A 25,835-nucleotide genomic window follows, 5' to 3' on the forward strand; every position below is an offset into this window, starting at 1 on the left:
TGAGTTAACGGTCGACATGTGCAGGTCGGCCCATGAGGCACAGACCTCTCTCTCTTGTCATAGCAGAAACCGAGCAGTTTCCCTCTCAAATCACTTCCATGAACATGAAGTAGCAGAACCCACATTCCTTTCAAACCACTTTGTTGACACATTAGTTTGAATACATTCAGAATTGTTTGAATGAAAGTGTAACGCTATCATCCTACTTTCTTGGTGATTTGTCTGATATGAGTCTGTCATAATTACAAAATGTCAGTGTCATGTTTTCATTATTACGACATGAAGTATGTGATGAGAATTTTATTGGTGTTGTTCAATGTAATACGTGTGCTAACTTCACAAAAAGTTAAAATAAACTGGTCAAAATGTACATTCAAATTATTATTAAGCTTCTTTTAAATTGAAAATCTCTTCACTGATATATTGCTGGTATCTTAACATGACAAAATTAATAACTACCTAAATAAAACATTGATGGCTGTAGATCTATTGACCTACATAACAGTTTGACACATGAGGTGCAAGAAAACTTCTGTAACAAGTGTCAGAGAAAAACATGCTGGGAAGAGTCTGACATCTGCTGGTAGAAAAGTAGCATTGCAATTTAACCAAACACGGATACAGCAAAGCTTCTAAAAGGGTATTAAAAAAAAAAGTATTCTCAATGTAGATGTAATACATATTTTTGAGTCCAGACAAGTGTATTTAACCAAGTCACATTTGTATCACAAGTTTTCACACTTCTTAAATTAATTTCTTAACAGTATTTACAACTTTACCACCCAAAAAATGTCAGGTGTGCAATCAAATATTTATAAACATATATATATATTCCTAAAATTTTATTTGAAGTGAAGTAGTTGGCAGGTATGCCTTAGAGTGTCTACACTGCCTAACACATTATTATATTGTGTTTTGTATTTGCATTAGATAGAGATAGGTAAATAAATACATAGATAGATACTTTATTGATCCCGAGGGAAATTTAGGCATCCAGTAGCACACAAAACAGTCAAACACAAGCGCATAAGAATAATAAAAGGTCAAAATAAGTCCAGAATAAGTTCACTGCAGTGAGATGAAAGTCTCGCCACCAGAACTTCTACAAAGCTGTCACTGTAAAGAAATATGTGCTAATGGGGACATTGACAATACAAAGGTTTAAAGTATATAAGGTGATTGAAAGGCACAAGTAACCGAGGCAGAGTATTGAAGCCAAATATAACAGATACAGATTTAAAGATAAATAACTGAAGCTAGACAAAGTTGTGCATTAGACTAACATATCCTGTAAAGTCATGGTACAGCAGATGTAAGTGTACTAAGGTTTTTGCGTTCTATACGCCAGGTATGCAGTATTTAAAACATCCAAGTTGACATTTAAAGGTGGAAAAAAGTACTTACATTAATACAAAAACGAATGCCATCATTTACAATAACTACATTAAAATTATATGAATCAACCCTTTGTTCTATAATTAATTGGTTTGAATGAACACTTTACCTGGTTGCATGATTCTACATACTGTCCTGATGTTGTAATAATGTGTAGGAGCTGCCAAGTTTCCGTCAACTTGATGACATCAGAAATTCCCGAGGGTCAGCGGGTCAGTGAGTAATGATTGACGTGCATTAGTCATCCATCTTGGCTCCTTCTCGTCCTGATGTGGCCGATGCAGCCTCCTCCGCTTCAATCTTTTATCAAGTCACATGATCAGGGAGACATCGGTTCTCCCCTCATCTGACCCGCCTCCCGACCATCGCGCCGGCTCGTGGTTGGACGCGGTGTGCCGCGAAGCGGCACCCGCAGCCAATCGCGTGTGCTTGCCAGGCAGTGACGTCGCTTCCAGCAGAAGGCTACAGAGACGGAGGGTCGCAGCCGCAAAACAACCAGTGGAGTCTCTCTGTGAATCTAACCGCGCGGCTGACACACGGGATTTCTCTTTGTTGTTCGGTAGGTGCTGCGCTCATTTCTCCTTCTCTGTGATTTTATATCGATGTGTGTGTGTCGAGTCATCATGAAGCCAATGAAAGCGGAGCGGGGGTGGTCGGTGGGCTGTGGCCTGCAGGTGCCACTTCTTCCCCTCGGCTCATGTCAGCAACTTTAATGTCTCTCATTTCTATTCACAACATCTAGCCTCGTTTATGAAGTAATGCAACAGTGCTGCTCATGTTCATGTTGAACATCTGATATTAGCCGTTTAATTGTCGATGTCAGGTGACCGTATGTCTGAAGCAGCAACGGTTTTGGTGGCTCTACAGTAAAGTGTGTATTTTTCGTCACGACAGTTTAACTGAGCTGACTCCATGTTTTCTTTGTGTTCATTGTGTGTTTACCTCCCTATATCCGATCTGATCAATCAATCTATCGATACAATTTAATTTGTAAAGCCAATATTCACAAATCCCAATTTCCCTCATAGGGTTTGAGAAAGTGCGACATTCTCTGCTCTTTACCATCGACTAGAGTGAGGAGAAACTACTCGGGACAGCTTTAATAAGGGCTTGTATTTTATAACCATCTTAGAGTGCACATGAAGATCTATACAGTCTATGATAACCACAGGGATTTTAAGTGCTTAACAATAGCTGATGATAGCAGCCCTGGTCGAGGTTACTTGATCAGGTACCGGATACAAATAAATAAATATTTATATATATATATAAAATAGATTTTTAAAACAAGAGACAATATATTGCCCTCTCCCAGACCCACCTCGGCTCGAGTCAGTACAATGTGTGTGCTTTTTATGTGTGTGGGATACCCTCAGACAAACAGCACTAGACACACACACAAAAAACAATACTAGGGGGATAATGCGATCAAAAAAAGCCAAAAAATTAGAAATCAATGTGTTTCAGGGTTACTTCCCAAGCAAGTCATCAGGATTTACTGTGCACATAATCTAAATGAATGACAAAATATATATTTGCAACTCATCTGTAAAGTTTAAATAAAATGTCCACATTTGGTCATATATGCCCAGTTTTCCTTTCATCTTGTAGAACAAGTGATCCAGCAAGATATCAATTTCCAACTCAGCCTTCAACTGAGAAAGTGCTGGGGAGGAAGGGTACTTCCAGTTGAACACAATACAATTTTTTTACAATAAAAGCAAGATCAGCGAATTTTCTTTAGTAGCAATCACTAATATTTCAGTTCTACATTTTCTTTAGTAGCAATCAGTAATATTTCAGTTCTACATTCTGTATTTTCCACCCAGTTGTGTTTTTTTGGTACTGCGATAGTGACCCGTTTGGTAATGCACTGACTAACAGGTCTGTTAATCCTTGTTCAACGCCACTAGGATCAGATGGATGGGATGGATTGATATCTGTCTATGTCTGTATGTGATAATAACACTGTGATATTGTTGTGGAAACAGTGCACTAGCTCTCACAAGTATCCTTGCAGTCCCACAGGGAAAAAATACAAATGACACAAATTCAAATGAAACAGGCACTCATACAGGAAACATACATACTGTGTAAGCATTCATATAATTTAAGACCTGGTTAATCATTAGGGCCCGAGCACCGACAGTGCGAAGGCCCTATTGCTTTTCATTTGATTATTCAGACAAATTAATCACATTTTTGACGGCTTGAACATGCGCTAAAACTCACCAATGTTGGCGGGCGTGTCAGGCCTGATGAAAATGTTCTTATTCTGGAGTAATTCGAAATAGGCGTGACAAAATGTCTCAACAGCGCCCCCTAAAATGCAGCAATTCCGTCTTGTTTAACCAATCTTCACGAAATTCGGTACACACATGTATCATGACCAGACGAAAAAATACTCGGCTCGAGTCAGTACAATGTGTATGCTTTTTATGTGTGTGGGATACCCTCAGACAAATAACACTAGACACACACACAAAAAACAATACTAGGGGGATACTGCTGAAGTGATTTAAAAAAGAGGGTTACTTCCCAAGCAAGTCTACTCTCAAACACAGGATTCACTGCATGTAATCTAAATGAATAACAAAATATATATTTACAACTAATCTATAAAGTTTAAATAAAATGTCCACATTTCGTCATATAGTTTTCCTTTCATTTTGTAGAACAAGTGATCAAGCAAGATATAAATTGCCAACTCAGCCTTCAACTGAGAAAGTGCTGGGGAGGAAGGGTACTTCCAGTTGAACACACTACATGTTTTTACAACAATAAAAGCAAGATCGGCAAATTTTCTTTAGTAGCAATCATTAATATTTCAGTTCTACATTTTGTATTTTGTACCATCATCAGTCTACAGTTTTTTTTTCAATTTTTTCGATTTGGGTTAATCAATTCCACCCATTTTTTTTGTACTGCGATAGAGTGACCCGTTTGGTAATGCACTGACTAACGGGTGTTAATCCTTGGATCAGATGGATGGGATGGTTTGATATCTGTCCATGTGTGTGTCTATATCCTTGCAGTCCCACAGGGGAAAATGCAGCAATGCCGTCTTGTTTAACCGATTTTCACAAAATTCGGTACACACGTTTATCATGACCGGACGGAAAAATACTGACATGCTAACACTCTGGATGAAGAAAATCAAAAGCATATTTTCAAATGCATATCAATCAGTCTATTAGGTATATACTGTTATATTTCGAGTTTTATTTTGTTGATCTAGTTATGGTTAGCTAACCAGAAAATAAGCTAGCTAGCTAACAGCTAGATAGTATTGTACATATTTCTCTTTCTCACTAGTAATGGATTGTAAAATAAGACTTACATGCATAAGATGTGCAAAAGCAGCTGAATTGTAGGTGTTCCGTAGTAAATACATACTGTTTGTAAAAGTGATTTGTTTATAAAGTAAGAAAGTGATTTGTTTATAAAGTAAGAAAGGAAAAAGGAAAATAACGATTTGTAGTAATCAAAAACAAGATATATTTAATGAATACTTAGAATATTAAATGATAAAATACATTTATTTCACACATATAATGAATACGGGTAATTTTTGACCCATGTTGTGCATTAGAAGGGTAGTGATACAAAAATTATTTTTATTCAATAAGTAAAAAAGGAAAAATAAAAATAGGGATTTGTGATGATCAAAAATTAGTTAATTGGGGAATACCTCAAATACTGAATGATGAAATTCATTCACTGCACAGATAAAGAAAATAAAAACGGAGCCGGGTCACTTTCGACGCATGTTGTGTATCAAAGGGTTAACTCCACCCAGGTTTTATAAGAACACTTCAAAGTATTCATTAAGCAAAGAATTCCTTGTCAGTTTGCTTTAATGTCACATAGATTCCAGACTGTTCCAAAGGTGAAAGATTTATGCGATCTGAAGAGAAACAAGTTTTTTTGACCTGAACAGATATTTGTATGTAGTGATAGGGATGGCACCACCTATTGCCAAAAGGAAGTTGGCGCTGGACCACACATTACAGTCCGATTATTGGGTGTGGTCCAGCGCCACGTGACGGATGCAGGAAGTGACGTGATTATCCTTCCCGCGATGCACAAAACGCACCCAACACAGAGCCTTTTCGCCCGGCCCCTGTTCGCGCTCCCCCGTGGCCGCATCAGGTCCCGAGATCGCAAGTGCTCGGGGCCGCACAGTGCTGCTCGCAGCCCTAGTTTCTCATTAGATCTTGATCTAATACCAATGAATACTGGAGGTTTATATGGTACACTAAAGGCAAGGTGTATTACAAGTTGAACTTTGACGCTGTAGAAATTGTCACAGGTGTCAGATTACTGGATTGTTTGTAACACTGAAAATTACACCCTGCGATCACCTCTGGAACAATGGACAGTCACAGAAGAAGCTTCCCATGTGAAAAAGACAAATCTGATAATTGTGTTTTTTATAACCCCTCGCCGCCTGAAGGTACAACACAAACAATATACTGGGGGATCGCTCTGTTCCTCCTGGAGCACTGTTGCCATAGTTACAGAGGCCGTGCCATCTGTCAGTAGCCTTAAGATCACATTCAGGTGGTGATATGTCCATCCAGTGAAGCTTATAGCTCTAAAAAGCAGGAGTCAGTGATAATATCACTCTTTCCAATTCCTCTTTGGTCTGTTTAGACTCGCACTCTCAGTATTTAGGAATTTATATGTTATGTACTCAGTATTTTGTCTACAGATATGACATTACTTAAGAACCACCATTAAAGGCATAGTTCACTGAAAATTTTTAATTCACTCATTAACTACTACCCTAAATGTCCTCTGACCGCACACACTACACACAAGCTCCTGCACAAGGCTCCTTGTTTTCTAATTTGATTGCCAAACTAGGTAATTGAGGAGATGAGAGCAATAGAGCCACCATACTTTGAACCTAATAAATACAACGCAAGTTTTTCCAAAACAGATAACATGTACTGATCATGGCACCGGCAATCTTTATTGTGTCAGTGTGAGAAGTGGTTCTGACACAGTTCAGTTTACAGCTTAGGTAGTGGACAGCTGCAGTGGCTGAGCAGGAAGGAGCTGGACTGCAGGCTGTTTATAGTGTACATATACAACACGACAGAGGAATCCTGGGAGGCCTGACAGAGTTGCTTTCCTCCATGTGGTCCTGCTCCCCTTCTGTTGTTGCTGTTCTGCATGAGCAAGTCCAGCGATGAAGGCTACAGCACCAGGGTTGTGATGGATCCAAACCTACTTTACCAGAAGCCATTAAGCAGTTGGCTTTGAAATGCACTTCCTTGTCACGTCTCCATGAGGAGAACAAATAACCTTTTTATTGATACTGAGTTGGCCGCAAACATTTATTGTACTTTCAGGCTTTAAAGATTAAAACAGTTCCCTGGATGGGCAACAAGTAACAGGAAGGCTTTCGTAAACCGGTCTTCTCTTGTTTCACGCATCCCGCAGAAATACAATATGGACATGTGATCTTTGACATAACATGTCACATTAGTGTGTTTCTGAGAAGGGAGGAAAACCAAGTGTGAAGATGTAACCAGCGCAGGCCTGCTGTCTCTTTCTCACCCTTCTCTTTCCCATGGCTCATTTGATTAGCTTCACCACGTGTGCTGTGACAAAGCCTCCATTCGGAAAGTCCGTGTATGAACAGTTGTATGATAATAGTGCTGACCTCTGGTATGGCTGATGTGGGTGGTGATTGACTATTGACTCATAAGACTCGCTGAACAAAATAGAAAATCATTGGCTGTGCTTGTCTGTGCTGTGGAGACCATAAATGTTGTTTGCCGTGTGAGCATAAAACACCAGGAGATGGGTTTATATGCTCTTCTGCTCCATGAAACAGTTGCATCATCATGTCTGTAAATGTTGTGCTGTTATGTCTGGACTCTGGAGAATACGTTGCCTAATGTGACTCGAGAGGCTGAATTACACACTCGTACATGGACACACACTCATGCATCTTTTTACATGGTCCACACTACCACACATTCATCTAATTGGGGCAGCTGTGGCTGAACGGGAAAGAGTGGTTGCCCTCTAACCAGAAGGTCGGATCCAGGTTCGATCCCAGTCTTCCCCATCTGCATGCCGGAGTGCTACATTACCGCATCCATGAACATGATTTGCACCTGAGTCGCGTCAGATAGATTTTCATCTGCAGTGGTGAAGAAGTCAACAACTCCCATGATCCCACACTGCTTTATAACGTCTTCAAACTATATCTTTTGTTATTGTTTTTATTGAGAGAACCCTAGCAGTCGAAGTTACATATTGTACGTTTAATAATCCTGTGGTACCTATTGACCTGCAATATTTAGTATTCACCTCCTGGTACACAAGACGTGTCCTATGTTCTGATCAATATTATAGTTTTATTATTTTATTGATCAGTACATAGGACACACACCCTTTTTCTGTCTTTGGTGTGTTGACAGCACCATTATCTACACCCTCGCTCATATTTTCTTGTCTTTTCAGGTAATTGTTTAACTCAAAGATGAATTTTGAGCAGCCCCCTCCATACCCGGGCAGTGGCCCCTCTGCTCCAGGCTACCCAGGCCAGGGCCCCCCACCTCAACAAGGCTACCCACCTCAGGGTTATCCTCCACAGGGATACCCTGTAAACATGGAGCAGCCTAATCCAGCATACCCAAACTACCCTCCCGGACCAATGCCCCCCGGAGGTCCTTATCCTGGCCAAGGGTACGCTGGACAACCACAGTTTGGCTGGCAGGGGGGTCCCCCTCCTGGGCCTATGTACGGTGAAGCTCCCAAAAACACAGGTGAGTCCGATGCAATTATGTCCATGTAGCATGACCAACGGGGCCAGTAGCAGAACAACTTGCCAGCTAATCTGCTAGAATGTTTACTGTAGGCTACCATGTAATAATGACTTTAAGTTTGATGGGGTGTTTGAGAATTTATGTCACACTTTACGAATCTATGAGAGAATTCTGTGATGATAGAATATGGAAAATAGTTAATATTTAATTTACTTTAGAAAGTGTACTCCTGTTACATAGTTATGTTGTGTGCTTCTTCACTGTTAATGCCAGTCAGAAGGTCCAAAGATCAGCTCACTCTCGCCTGTGAAGCTGACTTTGCAGCTTCTAGCAGTTCATTGTGACTCTTCCCATCATGTGACAGTAAATATCTCAGTAGAAAAAACAGAACTAATGAATGGAGGCTGAATTCCATTTAGCTGCTTGGTATTGTTCATGCTGACTGCGACTCTCGAATAGAATGGAGCCATTATTCTTGTTTTTAGTAATGTCTCTGGTTTTCCTACCATGACATGTCAAAATGTCAAAAAAGAATATTTTCATTATAAATTGATTTTATATATATATGAATTTTATTGATTCTACTTAAAGTCAAAGTCAGTGACTATTCTTTTTTTTATGTCAGAAATTAATGAAAAATACCACTTGTAATTTCTTAAAGCCCATGGTGATGTTTTTTATTCTGACATACAGACCAAAACACAGATATTTAATATTATATAGAGACTGACCACCAGGGATTCTTTGGGGGGGGGCAATGCCGTTATAATGGAGAAAAAATGATATATATATAATGGCAATAAGAAAGATGTCATTATCAAGCATTTATGAGAAAGAAATTGAGGTGTAATATTTTACAGTTTAATCATAAACTTTTTTTATAATTAACTAAAAATAAAACTTATACAACCAGATATACAGCTTGAATTGAGAATTTAAACATTTACATCAAATGTAAACTTCAATTTTTCTGTATTGTTTCAGGCTCTAATATTTTAATGTAAAACAAGGAACAGCAGGAAATCCTCACAGCTCAGAAGCTGGAACCATCAAATATTTAGCGTTTTTGCTTAAAATATTACTTAACCAATTTACTAAAAATAATTGTTATTAATTGTATTAGTTACCTGGTTTCAACTCTGTCTTTGGATGTAACATGATCAAGCTCCTAACCTGTGGAGATGGCTATCAAAGATTCAAAGGTGTGAAGTCATGCCAGGTTAAAGATACAAGGTGTGTTATTGCAGCAGCACCTCCCAACCTCCACCAGATTAATACTGCGGTACAAGCCATGAGTCGCACAGTAAAATATTCAGGATGAATATGCAAAGAGATTTAACACGTCTGTGTATCAAAGCGAGAAGGTTTTATTGGTCCTGTGAGTGACATACAATAAAGCCTCATGTGGTCGATCACAGGAGGCTGCACTGCTGCCGAGATTCCTCACAGAGCCGTTCATTATTAAATATTGGCCAATCATTAACCGGTTCCTTGCCACAATATTATCAGAGGTCAGAATGATAAGTGTTCAGCGAGCTTCACTTAATCTATCGACCAGGAGCTGGTCACTATGGCAACACATTCACCTGTGTCATGAGTCAGTGCACCTGGCTGTTAAGAGCAGGACGATCGTTTCCCCTCCACATAAATGATTAATCACAAACACACGGAGGAGGACACGTATTCATCCAGGCCCGTTGTTTGAATTGTTTTTGTGGAACAGATGGTAAAGCTCACGTATGAGAAACGTAACACTTTCACATGACTAGACGTGTTGACTGAAGGTGAAATAGAGCTGCTGTCGTACATGTGAAGTGGAGGGAAATGCACTTGTTGGGGCCACGGAAGTGTGTGGACCCGAACGCCCTCCTTACATTTTCCCAGTGAGACCTCAGAGCGGCGCTAATGTTACTCAACCGTACGGCTGTCTGACGAAGGCTCTGGGCTGCTATGGCATTACCATGGAGATGTGCCTCCCATGATGAATGTAATTAGAGGAAAATCATAGCAGCCATGGTTACACTTTGGCCTCGCTGCTGAGGACTTGATGGTGTTTCATGTGGTTTTATAAAAGGAATCACTAATTACATCTTATTCTTGTCCCCTCTTCTTCTTCCCCTGTGCAGTGTATGTGGTGGAGGACAGGAGAAGAGACGACACAGGGGACACGTGCCTGACAGCCTGCTGGACAGCTCTGTGTTGCTGCTGTCTCTGGGACATGCTGACATAACGCTACTCACCAACTGCTCACTCCCACCACCCTCCACTCCCATGTCTGTGCCTTTTACCCCCATCACCCTCTCTCTCCCCTCTGCCTTACTCCTCGCTCTCCCTTAAAAAACGATCCGTTTCCTCTACGTGTCTTTTGCTCGTCTGTAATTAAAAAATGATCCCATGTGGAAGTCCTCCCTCTCAACCTTGATGTGCAACCCTCAGCACTGACTGAATGACTGACCCTGTTTAGGGGCTACTCTGTTGTAGCAGCTTGTAACTGAGCGTCAAATCCTAACCTGAATCTCAGGGTCTTCGCACACGCACACACATACATTCATATGCTTCCATCTTCGTGAGGACACTAGTTGGCATAATGCATTCCTCAAGCCACATCCACACTAATATGTTTTTGTCATCGACTCCGTCTGGCGTGCACACTACTCCTGAGTTCAGAGCTGTTTGGAAATGCTACTGGTCCCCGTATAGTTTGATAACTCCAGGTTTGCGTCTGGACGGGCAGAAACTGAACGCCTGTACCTAACCTAAAAATAATTCTAACTCTAATCCCAAAAGTGTGAAAATTGAGAACCAGACAAAATGTCCTCTTTCTGTAAAGTCTATGCTTAAAATGGTCCTCACAAAGATATAAGTACAAGTCCACACACAACACACACACAGTACACTTGTACCTCAGGCTCATCTAGTGTGATGCTCTTTGGCACTTTATGATGATTACCTATGTAAGATACTACTCCTGCCTCCCCCTCTCTACCTCCCTCTATATCCCCCTCCAGCTATGCTACTTGCCCTGCCCCACCCCTCATGCCCCAAAGGCCACTAAGACCCTGGCTGTTAATGAGCCACAGGGTGCTGTTAAAGAAGCTCATGCTTGAAACGTATCCCTTTTATTTGCACACAAGCTCTTTTTTTTTGCTGATGTATGTCTTCAGGTGGAATCATACAATAAGTACATGGAATACATTTTTAATGACGACAGTGATTTATGTTTGATTATTGTTCAAATCCAGTGCTCACAATGTTTGTTTTTCATGATGATATTGATATGAAGGAAATTATTGCAATATTATTTTTATTACATACCTTGGCGATAAAACAGAAAACATGAAAAAAATTAAGTTGTGATTCCTCAACAGAAGAAACCAACTAACTTGTTCGATGCCTTTTTGCTTTAAATGAGAATCTTGCATTAAAACTTACTCCCATGAAATGAAAGGCTTTGTGATTTTTGTGTGATTGCAGCAGGAGACGTGTCTCTGAGTTCTGTGCTGGAGGTTAAAGGAGAGTAGCGAGTATAGATCAGAGCACTGTCCCTGTCAGGGGCCTGGTCAAATCCATTCTGCTATTTATAACACAGCAGCAGCAGCTTGTGCAGGATGGTGGTTACAACATGGCTCCTCGCCTGATGCATTGACTGTGTTTCACAAAAGGGAAACTAAGTAACTTACCACAGGAGAGATTATTTAAATTTGACACAAAACTGGCAAGGGAAGTGATGGCTTCCTCATACACGCTTGCTGGATGGCAAGTTTTACTCAAGCATTTATGAACCTTTAAGGTACTTGAGTATTTTTCACTTTCTCATAATTGATTAACTCCACTACGATTTAGAGGGAAAGATTAAACCTTTCACTCCTCTCCATTTATCACAGACATTTCATGTGGTGTATTAGGTTCAGTGTTTAGGATTTAGCGACATCTAGTGGTGAAGTTGCATGTTACAACTGAATACCCCTCATCTCACCCTCGCCTTCTGTTATCATAGAAACTCAACAATTCTGGGTTACTGTAAAAACATGGTGGTGCAACACGTCTGCATCCGTATAAGAGGACCCACTCTGGTAAATAGAAAGGGCTCATTTTAGGGATATGAAAACAATTCATTCATTCAGGTGATTATACACTAATGCAAACATCATTATGATATGATTATTATTTTATATTCCATTTCTGCCCTTTTACCTAAATCTTACACGCTGGACCTTTTATTTGTAAATCATGAGGTCTACAGTCAGGGGTTGCCTGCACCTGCCTGATTATGTAGGATGCCGTGGCGTATCCTGTGTACACAGTGTACTGACAGAAGCTTTTGACTCATTAACATTAATGATGGCTCGGTTACATATGCTTCCATCATGGGAGTCATGCCAGTAAATCAGCTTACGCAAGACATGGATCCTGTGACTTCCTCACATGAAGGTTATAAATTACCACGACATGCAAACATGTCTGCTGCTCTCTGTGGGTTCAACGTGTCATTCTAAATCGCCATTTAATCCATTGTTATAAAAAATATTGGTTATAGACACTACAACCCGTTCAATCTCTGCTGAAAGGAGATGAGGCATCGGAAATTCAATAGAGTCAAATTATCCCAGGAAAGAAAAAAAGTCAAAGCTCTTTGGAGCGTTTGGAGTTAACAGGGTGAGATTAATGGCCAATTAAAAGCACATTAGGATCGACTAACAGTCAATGTCAAAAACATTGGCCCCTGTGTATTTGTGTTTATTACAGTAAGCAGTGGAAACGCTTGGAGCGTGGAAAACATTGATGTAAATGTACTTTTATCAGTGAGCTTGATGCAAAGTAAACAAAGAATGAAAATCAGCGGAGAGAAACCCAACAACACACCAGAGATTTGGTGATTGTACTGTAATTCCACTCAATCCTGCTGCATTCGGTTCCTGCAAAAGAAGATCAGGAGGCTTCAAAACACAAAGGTGAGATGAAAGTGAACTACACGGTGCCCAAGATGAAGTAAACAATTATGCTTTTTATTGTTAAGGTTCTCAGAAGAGTCTCGTTTTCAGTGAATGTATAAGAATCATCCTTTTTGATAATACTGATTTGGTACATTATGACATCCAGCACGAGTCTCTTCACAGTGAGAGGGATCCATTACTGCTACTGCTGTCGGGATCTAGGACAGAAACAAGCTCTGCTTCCGAAAAACAAAGAAAACAGTCAAAAAACAACAAACTGGGGATTGATATTGTAGATATGGAATATTAGAGTGTCACAAAACTCTAGAGTAGTAAGACCAGCTAAAGATTTTGCACATTACAAGCCACTTCCTCTTAGAAATATAAAACTTGATATTCTGAACAATATTCTACTGTGCTGCATAAAGGTAGGTCTATACACTGTACATCGAAATATATTTTCGAAAAAACAGATTTCACAGTTTTAAAGACTTTATTTAAAGTATAAACCCCTTCTTTTCTTTTAAAACACTTTATTACATAAATTATTCTTTTTTTGAGAGTGACTATTATTTGCCCTGGCAGCAAACTGAAAATTAATACAAAACCAAAAAAAAATGAACATTTCATACATATTTTACAAAAGAAAATAAACTTGTCCGTTTATGTCCATTTCAAATAGAACTGGTGACTCATTCATGATTGTCATATAGTACTAATAATAAATAAATTAAAAAAGAATAAAATCAAATCAAATAAATACTAAATTCGCATGTTTTTCAGACTCTGTGAGTGTGTGTGTTCGATCGTTCTGTACAGAAGTGCCTTGGTGAAAGTCTCACAATTCTACCGCGACTGAAACGTACAAAACTACGGCATCTACAGTATACGCAACATCCTGAAATTTAGTGTAGTCAGACACATACGTAGTAATATGATTTTTCTCCCCGTTTCAAAATAAGCAATGCTGTATGATACCACTGTCCACAAATATAGCCATCACTATTTTTTTCTTCGTTTTTTTTTCTTAAAAAGTTTATTTTCTAGTCCATTGACAGCTTGGATCTGTTCGAGGATGCCGCGAGCTGAGTTGGATGTGCGCCGCCTCGGCAGCGGAGGACTGGTCCGTGGTGGACGATGGGAGGCCTGAGACAGGGAGACGACTCCTGGTATCGGACAACCTTTCGTTTTAACCTTGCCGTGTCTGTCGCTTCGTCTTTTGATGTCCTCTCTTGATGTGCAGTTGTCACGGCGGCTCTCTGGAGCGGCTTTGTCTCCACTTTGGTCCCTATTGCCCTTCAGCGTCTATTAGAGACAGACAAGCCTTCACTGCAGACGCCAGCGCAGTAACAACTCCACGGCGGTGTTCAGCAGCCGTCATGGCCGCTCGCAGTGTGACCCAAAAAATAGGGGCGAAAATATCACTATCTTTTTTAAAAAGGGGAATCTTCTTATTCATTAAGCAACAGCTCTTAAAGTTCTTCAGTGCTTTTTCAGTGTTCCAAAAAGTTTTTTTCCAAAAACAAGAGAGAAAAAAACCAAGAGAACCGTTTTGACTAAACTTAAATCTTTATGCCCATGGCAGTAAAATTAACAATAATATGTTTTTCTGTTAAGTCATTCTTTTCAAAAGTCCCTGCAGCGTTCCGTGAGTAACCCCATTTGTTGGTTAATCCTCGATGGGTTTTGAAAGGGGTAGGGCTGAGGAGGCTGGGTAGGAAAAAGGATTTAGAGAAATGAAAGTGGAAGAGAGGGAAGAGTCCGCCCCCTCAGGTGAGTTCAGGTGGGCTGTTACCTCTTGCCCATCTCGTTCTGTCTGAGGAACTGGATGTTGTTGCTGCTGTCAGCCAGTTCTGGGTACTGCTCCACAGGCAGTACGTAGTAGCCATCGTAGCCCTGTACTCTCCCTGTCGTTAGGAGCTGCTGTCGCTCCCCCTCCGTCCACAGGCGGCTCCCTCCCTTCCCGTCTCTGGCCCTCTGCTGCTCTTTCGACCAGGCCCCTGCCAAGGCTCTCTGCCTGGCCAGCTCCAAAAGTCTTACCTTCTCCTCATCCACCACGTCCACCGCCAGCCCGTATCGAACACTCAGTATTAACGACGGAACTGCGAACTCCACGGTCACCCCTCTTCTTGAGCGGCCACTCACTGTGACGTTGATGCCGCTCTCCAGTGACTTGCGGCCGTTCGTGAGCCCCAGCGACAACAGGTCACTGTCGGCAGAGCCAACTTTCACAAAGTAGTGACAGTCCTTCCCGTCCTGGGTGTAATGGGTGCCTTCGAGGTACTGGGCGCCGTTGAGCACCAGAGCCACTTTGCGGCTGTCGTCGCTGGCCAATGCTGACACACCGGCCACTACTCTGCCCTCCTTCAATGCCAGCATTACTCCTCGACCTATAATTGGGGTGCTGGTGCCGAACCAGTGACCCGGCTTGTCCTTTCGTCTGCGACGCTCTTTGTTGAGGAGACGACCCTCCAGGGCCATGAAAGCCTGGTTGTGCCGCTCTGCTGCCTGTTGCACACCGGTGATGAGCTGGAAAAGGTGGATACAGTATTGAAATGAACATTTACAACGGAAGCTACTAACAACTAGATTTATTGCATTAGCCATATTTTTCTGTACAGTCGTATATATACCTGTCCGTTCTCGCAGTGCTGGGTGGCCTGCAGCTCGTACGGAGGCTCCACAAAGTAGAGCGTGTGTCGAGGGAACCCCGGGATTATGTTGCTGAGCTGGAAGCCAAACATCACCAGCCAGCTCTTCACATCTGCAGCAGCAGACAGGACAGAAAATGACTTTGCTGAAGGACGGGCATAAACATACTGGATTGTTTTTAGCATAGAAAAGTCAATGTGTGTTTGCTTCTGTGACTCTGTTGGTGTTGTGTAAAGATTTCATCCCCTGTGCTGCTGCAGTACATTGCTCCTGACATAAATCTGGTCTATAACAATCAGCTTCTCCTGAACACTGGAGATATCGATGTCAGGACATTATAGTTTTACCTATATAATGTAACAAAGCACATTTTTACGATATCTGTACCTCACTGAAGTCGATTTATTTCCTCCACCACTGATTTCTGTATATTTATTCAGTAAATATAACATTTTTATGTCGTAAAGTAGTTTTTAAAATGCTATGATGAATTGGCGGCATTTAAGCCTTTTTTCCACCATTTTAAATGGTTAGATTACGTAAAAATATTCCAGAAACCGAATTCTAAATATTCACTGTGTTATGACGTATTTGGCCTTTTACCTGTGACATAGTTCTTGACATCCAGCATGTCACTGAGGGGGTTGTTGTTCTTGAACATGTACAGATTAAACGGAGAGGGATCCTTCCCGATCTTGGGCCACATGCTGTAGTCGGGCGAGGTCCAGCGTCCGGCCAGGACGTCATAGTCCCGCTGGGTGAAGTGCACCAGCTTAGTCAAGGAGTCGTAGAGGCCACCGTGGAAACCCACCACCAGCTGGAACTCTGGGTTAGAGTCCAGGTACACTTCTCCGTAGGCTGTGTACTGCACCTGAGTGACAGAAGCAGACTCTTTTAGCTTTTTTGATTCTTAATACTTCCTCTGATGGAAAACCTTCAACACGGGTTGAGTTACACCCAAAGGACACAAAAAAGGGCAAAATCAATTTTTTTGTCATTTATGGCAAATAAATTCAAGGCTACTTTCTGTACCTGTTTGATCATCTGTCCGTTGCTGCTGAAGACAGCCAGTGGCGTGCCGGTGTTATCAGAGGCAATGTAGTATTCCTCCCCACTGCTCACCTCCATGGCGAACAAATGTCCCTGATCATGACACAGTTAGAAATTCAATATATTTATATCATATTTCAGGATGAGGTTTTGGCTCATGTGTTGTAATAAATGGGCAGGATATTGGTGGACATGTAACACGCCTACCTGTAAGTCATAGTAGAGCGACGAGATGTCCGAGCTGGAGTGGTTGAAGATGTGCGTGACCCTGGTTGGGTGGTTCAGGTCGGCGTAGAAGAACTGAAGGTGCTGTCCCAGGCTGTTCCTCGTGGACACCCTGCGGCCCAGTCCGTCGTAATGATACACGACGCTCCAGCCGCCGGGACCTCGGTTGTAGGCCCGCAGGAGCTGACCTTTGGAGTTGTAGTCAAAGATGTCCGAGCCACGCTGGCTGAGGAAACCGTCTTCATCCAGGCGGTACTGGACGTCTCCCAGGCGTGTGATGCGGTCTCTGAGGTCGTAGCGGAGGGGCAAAATGCGGGCGCTGTTCCCGGGATTCAGCAGGTGGAGGTTGCCGTTCAGGTCGTAGCTGTAGCGCCACGTAGACCAGTCGTTTACCTGAATAAAACAATGACATGACAACAGCAAAGAGTAAGTGACAGATTCCAGATCATGGATCAAATTAAGAGAAGTTGACACATCAGGTTCTTCAGGTAATCGTTTCCACTCTCTCCACACGCAGAATATTCACCTTGACGCCGCTGAGCTGTCCGTCTCCATCATAATCATAGCGGTATTGAGTGGTGTTGGCATAAGGCCCGATCTTGAGCTCCCTCTTCACCACTCGTCCCATGCTGTCATACTGCACTGTCATCCAGTACATGAGCGAACGGAAGATCTCGTATTGCACCTCCTTGATGCGACCGTGGGTGTCGAAATGCTTACTCAGCGTCATAACGGCTGTGGTTATGATCTGATTAATGTCGTAGTAAATGACCCCGAACTTTCCAAAGTGCTCCACCTGTAGGAGGGAGGGAAGGTTTTAGAGAGAAGGTGAGGCAAAGAAAGTACATTTAGTTTGAAAGTTAAACAACTAAAGAACCAAATTTCTGCCCTCTACCTTTCCAGAGATCTCGTCGTATCTGTAGAGGTCAACAGGAAGCGGCGTCTCGCTGATGACTGGCTTCATGCTGGCAATACGGAAGCTGTTGTCGTGGTACGTATAGTCAAACCTCGCGTTGACCATCCCCTCCTCACTGAAGCGGTAGATCTGCTTGTCAATGAGCGGGCCCATTTTGCGGTAGCGAATGGTGCACGAGAAGCCCCCGCTCTGCAGGTTGACCATCTTCAGCACGCCAGCTGTCTCGTCGTAGCCGAAAGTTACGGCGGTGCTGTCGTACACGATCTCTGACAGCTTGGCCAGCTTGCCGTACTTGTAGAGCACACGGCGGCCGGTGCCCAGGTAATGAGAGGCCTGAGGTCTGCCGTCCTCGCTGAAGTCATGGATTATGGAGGCGTTGCTCTCTGGGGGGTTGTAGGTGTTGCGGATGTAGCCAACTGACACGTGTGTGAACATGGTATGGCGGGCAACGCTGGGCATGGTGACAGCTGTGACCCGACCTGAAGCGTCAAACTCAAAGACATACTGTCTCTGACTCTGCAGGAGCAGCACCATGGACTGGAGAAATGAAGGAAAGCGAAAGGCGGATTAATATAATTGCATTGTCAATGGGTAACTCGCGTCCTGTGAAATAACACCAGGAGTAATTTGCTCTCAGCTGACAAATTTGAATCTTAATAACCGTGGAAATTATTTATTTTTCCCCTCAATTCTGCAAACCAAATTATTATTCTTTCTTGCCATTGCTTTCATGACTCGTCGATGACAATGTTAAAGATAAATATACTCACTTTGTCGAGGTAACTGTAGCTCCACACTTTCCCGTCCACGAAGGAACGAGACAGGATGCGTCCCTGGGTGTCGAACTCCGTCCTCTCACTCATGCTCCCCCTCTGCAGCCCAACAAGCTGTCCAGTGGTTGAATAGGACACATTGACCACCGCCAGACTGCTGCTGGGCAGCCACATGGCCGGGCGGCCCTGAGCGTCGTACATGATACGCAGTGTGAACTTGCGGTGATCGTCGTAAATCTTCTCTGTGCGTGTGTTGCGGTCGAAGTCAATGGAGAGAAGGTTGCGTCCATGAGCCTGAGAAAGAGAAAAATGTTTGAGTTATATTTTAGTGCCAATATTGAAGTTGTGGTAAATGTCTAGATTTAATCCCAAAAAAACAACCCACCCTTAGCTTCCTGCCAAAAACAGTGACCCTGCCCTTGGTCTGCTCCTTGCGCAGGCGCCACTCGATGGAGTTGAGGCCGTTGTCTGTGGGAAGTGTGATGTTCCTGCGACCAATCGTTGGGCTCACAGAACCTGCCAGGATGTGGGGCTCCGTGTGAAAGCTGATGCCCATCCCGTTGGCGTACATGACTCTCAAGGTTCCGTTGTTGCATAACTGATAGCTGTTCCTTACTTGGTCTGGAGGGGGAGACAAATACACATACTGTTAGATAGAAGACAAGAAGCCAAAGAAGCACAGGGACTAGTCTCTGTATTGAGGAAGAAATGTCAGAACCCCAGCAAACCTATAACCAGATGTTTGGTGTCAGACTTTAACAACATAGTGCTCTCTAAGCTTAGGAGGAATATCCTGTTCCATAAAAAAGTTATTTGGTGAGGAAGGTTCTTTACTGATCTAACTGACCTTGACGCATCCATAATAATAAAATAATATTTTATTATATTATGGTGTTTAATTAATTTAAATTAATCTTTTTGATTTCATTGTTTTTATAAATCTTATAGTATTTGTTTCCTTATCATTGTTATGTGAATTTTGTATAATTTTATAGAAATACAATGTAATTACACTACATATGAGATCCTTAATAATTTCAACTTTTATATTATCTACTTTATATCTATATTGTCAATACTATACTTGTACATCATTTGATAGGTGTATGGGCGATGTATAGTGATGTTGATATAGATGCTGGCATGTTCCAAAATATGTACATGAGGGTTTAATGGTTTGCTGATTTTAATTTCTACTCTCTTTTCTTTGAAAAGTACCATAGTGCATAAGTTAAAAAATATATAAATTTTTAATAAAATGTATTATTATCATTATATATTGTGTATAGGCACATGGGGTGAGGATGATATGTTGAGTTCACTGTGGCTACTTGTAAGTTTTTTAATTTTTTGGAGAAAACAAATGATGATTGATGAGATAAAAAAAAAATGACAGCTTCAATTTCATGAAGCACTAGATGAAAAATTATGGGATCACCAAGTTAATTCAATTTATGAAGAGAAATATGTCTGTGCCACAATATCAGAGCAACCCATCCAACTGATATTTTACTCTAGATATGTCAACCTCACTGGTCAAAAGAAAAAGGCTCTGAACTTTCCATTTAGCTTAAAGGATAAACAGGACCAGGCTTTCATCTCTTGAAATGAAGTAATTTGCCTGATTCTTCGCAGTAATCTCTGTTCACAAACGGCGCCTCCTCAGTTCCTCAGCTGTAAATTTTTGACATATTTCCACACCAACTTGGATCTTAAAGTCCCAGTGAAACATCTGTGAGAGCGTCTCTACCCTCTCTACTGTGTGTTACCAAGTGAAAATGAGCATATGGGCGGTGCTGTTACGGAGGGATTTGAATCAAATCCTTTGCATTTGACTGGACTGCGAAAAAGTGAGCAGGGTTTACTCAAACAAGCACACTTTTCAAATCACTGCATCTTTAATGCCCACTGAAAAGAACAGACATCCCACACATGCAGAGGGGGGGCGTTGAATCAAAGTTTTACAAGGAGCGTGTGTCTATTTGTTTAAAATCTATGGAAAATATGCAGAGGTGTCGTCACAATGCTGTGTGTGCAGATTCTGTGTGGGCCTGCTGATGAGTGTACTGCGCTTCATAGCCTGAAGAAAGCCAAGTCTCCCACAGCAGCTGTCCAGCTAATGTTAGCAGGACTGCAGCCAGCGCCAAAGAAGCTGAGACCTACACGGTCGATGAAGCATTAAGTGAGGCATCGTCCACAAGTTGTTGTAGGATGTAACTTGGATTTTTCAGTCTAGGTTGACGTAAGATTAGCATTTATTCCAAAATATGGACATCCTCAGGGACGCTGGAAATCAGTCAGAGTCCTCAAAGAAAAGGTTTATATAATAATATAGTTCAGCGTATGAGTTTTGTATTAATTTGAATGTAAACCAGTTTTAGAACATTTCTTCACTGCAACAGACAGCATATTTGAAAACTAACTTTCTAGCGCATTGTACCATACCAGAAAGTTGAGTACCAGCACTGAATTCAGTTAAAACTCAAACAGTTCCAAACCCTATGGGAAAGCACTTAATGATGCAAGGAAATTAAATTGAACGTGCACGTTTGTGAAGGTGCAGTAAACCCGCTTAAGTTTAATAGAAAATGGGACGTTCCAGTCATAAGCCTAGAGGCTCGTGACAGAAAGAACCGGATCATGCCCATTAAACATTTATGGACCTGATTCAAGTTCCTCCAAACTCCAGAAATCTTCTGAAATAAAAATAGTCGAGGCTAAACTGACATCTCTCCACAATCTGTGCATCTCTGCAATTTAATGACTCACTCTGAAACACAAGCATGGAAGCAGATAAGCCCATGTCTAATGCTGAGGCTACATTTTCCCCCTCTGATGTCGGAAAACAGGCGTCTTGATCACACAGAAGTGATCGAAAGTGAGATAAAGTTGTTTTCGGCTCTGGCAGATTCACAGTTGATGGGGTGGTGGGAGTTGTTTTTTTATTTTATTTCATTTAAAAAAAGGTGAGAAGATCAGATGGCGTCTCCCTCTGAAGCTCCGCCATAAATGACAGTAATCCATAAGGCCAATTTGTAATAAAGCTCCAGGCACATTTTAACAATGCCTCAAACAGACAAGTGAAGCTTTTTCCATTGACTTGGCAGCAACAGCCTTTAGATAAATCTTCTCTGCTCCCTCTGTCTGAACAACCTTGTAATAAAACAGAGAGAGAGAGAGAGAGAGAGAGAGAGAGGGAAATGAGAGCTCGAGGGCCAAGGAGAATTCACTGTGCAGAAGTTAATGAAGAGAGCGAGAGAGAGAGCGGAAAGAGAGGGAGACGGTTAAGTGAGTATGTCAGCAGAGAGCTGTGCTGAACCCCACATAGTGCGCCGGAAACCTTAAATGACTTACGGCTCTGTGAACAACTCTCCTACCGCAGCCTAGGTGGATCCCTGAATACATACACAACTGATTCTCTTCCGAGGCCCTGCGTAGCCCACAGTCTGCATTCACACTTCTGTCACACCGCTTGCTCCGGTCAAGAGAAAGGAGACAATTATTCTCCCTCCTCCTCCTCCTCCGTCGTCTCTAAACAGACCAGATAAGCTGAGGGATCATGGGAACTGGTCGAGAGCTGCATTTGTATGTTGGTGCGTGCATGTGAGGAGAAAGCTTGAGGGATGAGCAGGATTCACTCTACATGAGTTAATGAATTTTTGCTGTGATGATATTCAAAGCAGGAGGAACCCAGCTGGGATTAACAACCGTATATCGGTAATTTTTTACTCCATGAGAGGGAGCGAGGGAGCCGGTTGTGGGTAAGGATGGAAAATAATCTCCTGGAGCAGACACATAACTGAGTGAAAATAACAAGACTTTCAATTAGGGGCGGCAGGCCAGTGCACATCCACCATCACAGAGGGCGGCTGTGCTTTTGAATACTAAGATAAAATTGTGTATCTCATCAGGCTCGGTTGCCACATAAAAAGAACCATTTGAATTTTGTCTTTAGAGGATTAATGTTTATCTGCTCAAAATATACTTAATCAACATTATTATAATTTGTATTTAAAAATTAATTTAAATTCCTACTGATTAATGTTAATGATTTAAGCCCAGTATTTATTCACCTTCATGCCACACACGTTTTTTTTTTTTACAATTGGGTCAGGACATTATCCAGAGACTGCCTTTCCCATATGAAGAACGCAGCAGGAGATTATCTGAGTCACACGTGTTCACAAAAATGTGTTTACAGCACAGTGACACCAGCATCTGCCTTTATCATACTTCACATGTATTGCTGCTCTTTCTCATCCTGAGATATTTGGGTATCTGGGTTTTTTTCAGTTTTGAGTCCGTCACATGTTAGAAACGTCACCAACTTGCTCGCTGTGAATTCTCCACACATTGTTCTTTTTTTATCCTCGCTCTGACATTTTCTGGACATTTCATCAGTGGCCTGGCAGAAAAAGGTCCGGAAAAATATCGGGAGCAAGTGACTCAGACATAGAGCCCCTCAGGAGAATGTCTGAAAGCAGCATGAGTCTCTACCTTGCACCACGGTGTATGACGCCTCCACAGACGACAGGTTGGTGATGACAGTGACATCGTCGTCCCTGCTGGAGCTCTCGATGTCGATGTTGATGGAGCGCTCAATCTCGCGGTGGAGACTCGTCACCATGCCCGTGGGGTAAGTCACATTGGTCAGGCGACCCTCGCTGTCGTACCTGGGGGATAGGAGATTGCAGTGAGGGCGATTAGCAAGAGAAGGACGTATAAATACTTGTACCACATGTGGAAACACACGTGTGCACAGTCAGACAATCCCAGAGACACAGAGCGAGGTCATATTAGAGAGGAATTGGCTGTAGTTATAAAAGCAAACACTGGGGGGCAGGAGAGCACTGTGTTAGGAGCACTAGTAATTTGGAATTCAACAGAGCATGATGAACATGAAGCCTGCAAAACTTCATTTTGTATTTGAGATAGATGAAAAACATATTCAGACATTTTGCCCTCTGTCACACACTTACTGGTAAAACGTGGTCCATCCAGTCTCATCAGCTTTGGTGGCCAGCAGGCCCGTGTTGCCACTGTAGCCCATCAGAGCCACCTCCTGGCCCAGGGCCGACACACTACGCAGGCCCCCTGTGGGGTCCAGTCCCAGCGTCACTACTTGATTCTCTGGCAGTAGCACCAGTCTGAGCAGGCCGGCTCCTCCTCCCTGGCCTAAACCGTCCCTCCGTACTTTAACCGTGTTGTTGCAGTTGTCCACCAGCATGGCCAGCTCTCCATCAGAGCCGTAGGTGAAATTGTAAAGCGGCTCCCCGGTTACGAGGCTAATAGTTTGGATGTGAAGCCCCTCTCCATTGAAGACATACAGCTCTTGCTCTCTCGGCGAGGCGACCTCGTACTGCGCGGATCCTCCGTAGCCAATGCTTGACACCGCAGGGCCGGGCCGATTGGCTCGCACGGCTCTAATTCGAATGTTGTTGAGGTCCGCGATGAAGAGGCTCCCATCAGGGGACACAGCCAAGGAGGTGGGGGAGTTCAAGCCGGCATCGGGGGCGTAGCCTTCATCGCCGTAGAAGCAGTTACAGTTGACGTCGTTTTTGCAGTCGCAGTCGGAGGCAGCGCCGGCCAGGAGAGAGATTTCTCCATTAGTGCTCACCTGAAAAAAACACACACAGACGGATGAGGGGAAGAAGGATATTGTAAAATAAGTCAGTCCTGAATAAAAGAAAGTGTATTAACATAGAAAAATTTCATTTTGAGTTATCAAAAGAGAGGATTAGGAAAAAAAACTTAATAGTGTCTGAACTAAATGTAGAGTCTCAGAATATTCAAAGGAAACACCCACACACACCGACCAGTTGTTCAGTCTCTTTTGGTTGCCAAGAAAACAAAATGAGTCTGATTCATTCTAAAACAAGACAGACAATGAACTGTGTTCTGCACGTCAGTGTCTTTTACCTGTCTGATGCGGTTGATCTTTTTCTCGTCTGTCTCAGCGATGTAGAGGATGCCGGTGTGAGACAGGGCGATGGCAGTGGCGCTCTCCAAGGCAGCGTGGATGGCCAGCTTGCTGAGGCTGTAGTCAATGCCTGGCACTTGACAGTGCATGGGCCGACCGGCAATGATGCTCACCTGCGGGCGACAACAGACAATGTTACGTCTGTGATCAAACAACTGAAACTCTATTAAACTTTCCATAGTGAAGTGAGACTTCAGAAAGTAGAACATCTTAGTTAAGTTGAGTAAAGAGTAATGTTACCGCAGCAGCAAAACTTTGTTAGGATTTGAACTTTTACTTCTAATTTGCTGGAGAAAGCCTAATTGGGACTTAATCCTGTCAAAGCCCTTTTGCGAGGGTCCACCCAAAGGGGTTTGCAGAGGTGATTCGGCCCTGTGGTACAGACCTGGTGGTTCTCAGTGATGCGTAGGATGACATTGTTTTCCAGGACATAGAGGGAGTTGTCCATGGGGTTCACAGCTAAGTCCGTCGGCCACTCGAGACGTACCTGGTAGGGCAGAAACAGAAGTTGTATATCAGGCGATGTCTACGCAGAGGGGGAGCATTTTGAACGCACGCCAAGGCTCAGACAAGTCTCTTCTTCATTGTTTTAAGTGACTGCCATCTTCATTTTCTTTTGATTCATCAATTTATCAATGGACTCCCTAAATCAGTCCCTCCCTGACCTCCCGGCTGGCGTGTTTCCAAATAATCATCATAGCTCAGCACTTACTCGGCTGTTAGATCATCATCTATTGTGCCATCACCTCTCGTCTCTCCCGCACTGCCTCCTATAACCATCGTACCTGGCTGACGTCCATGCTTGTGTCACAGCTCAGCGGCCGTATGGCGGTGAGATCGTTGGCCCCGAGCAGAGTGGAGATGATGCCGTTCTGGTCCACCTTACGGATCATGGTGGCGTCCACGAAGTACATCAGGCCGTTTTTATCCACGGCAATGCCTGTCAAAGCAGAGATGAACCACAATGAGTGACGACTTACAACACAAACACCGCCGGCAACCCGTAGAACATTTCAAGTCAATTAAACTTCACTCTTTCCAGCATCTGGAAACAGATAGCGGCCCTGACAGCTGAACTGCTCAATGCTTCATCGAATGAGGGAGAACAAAGTGATGGAACGA

At 42.7% G+C, this 25,835-nt stretch overlaps 2 protein-coding genes across 5 annotated transcripts in view; one reads left to right on the forward strand and one right to left on the reverse strand.

The window, feature by feature from the left end:
• Positions 1-1,807: 1,807 nt before the first annotated feature.
• On the forward strand, positions 1,808-11,625 carry LOC117769514 (cysteine-rich and transmembrane domain-containing protein 1-like). Its single transcript, XM_034598446.1, has 3 exons — positions 1,808-1,954; positions 7,879-8,183; positions 10,310-11,625. Exons 2-3 carry the CDS (start codon positions 7,898-7,900, stop codon positions 10,411-10,413), a joined length of 390 nt encoding a protein of 129 aa, XP_034454337.1. The 5' UTR covers positions 1,808-1,954; positions 7,879-7,897; the 3' UTR covers positions 10,414-11,625.
• A 1,543-nt stretch (positions 11,626-13,168) lies between these two features.
• The window catches only part of tenm2 (teneurin transmembrane protein 2), a 107,509-nt gene continuing 94,842 nt past the window's right edge, over positions 13,169-25,835 (reverse strand). For all 4 annotated transcript variants that reach the window (XM_034597698.1, XM_034597697.1, XM_034597700.1 and 1 more), the window contains 14 exons: positions 25,499-25,653; positions 25,099-25,200; positions 24,653-24,826; positions 23,713-24,350; positions 23,231-23,406; positions 19,119-19,354; positions 18,731-19,027; positions 17,940-18,497; positions 17,571-17,840; positions 17,027-17,437; positions 16,802-16,912; positions 16,373-16,640; positions 15,751-15,881; positions 13,169-15,646 (listed from right to left, as the gene is read on the reverse strand). In XM_034597698.1, the coding sequence (XP_034453589.1) occupies positions 14,909-15,646; positions 15,751-15,881; positions 16,373-16,640; positions 16,802-16,912; positions 17,027-17,437; positions 17,571-17,840; positions 17,940-18,497; positions 18,731-19,027; positions 19,119-19,354; positions 23,231-23,406; positions 23,713-24,350; positions 24,653-24,826; positions 25,099-25,200; positions 25,499-25,653 (4,265 nt within the window). In that variant the 3' untranslated portion in view covers positions 13,169-14,908. The remainder of the gene's footprint in view (positions 15,647-15,750; positions 15,882-16,372; positions 16,641-16,801; positions 16,913-17,026; positions 17,438-17,570; positions 17,841-17,939; positions 18,498-18,730; positions 19,028-19,118; positions 19,355-23,230; positions 23,407-23,712; positions 24,351-24,652; positions 24,827-25,098; positions 25,201-25,498; positions 25,654-25,835) is intronic.

Source organism: Hippoglossus hippoglossus, chromosome 10 (assembly GCF_009819705.1).
Source record: "Hippoglossus hippoglossus isolate fHipHip1 chromosome 10, fHipHip1.pri, whole genome shotgun sequence".
Lineage (NCBI taxonomy): Eukaryota > Metazoa > Chordata > Actinopteri > Pleuronectiformes > Pleuronectidae > Hippoglossus > Hippoglossus hippoglossus.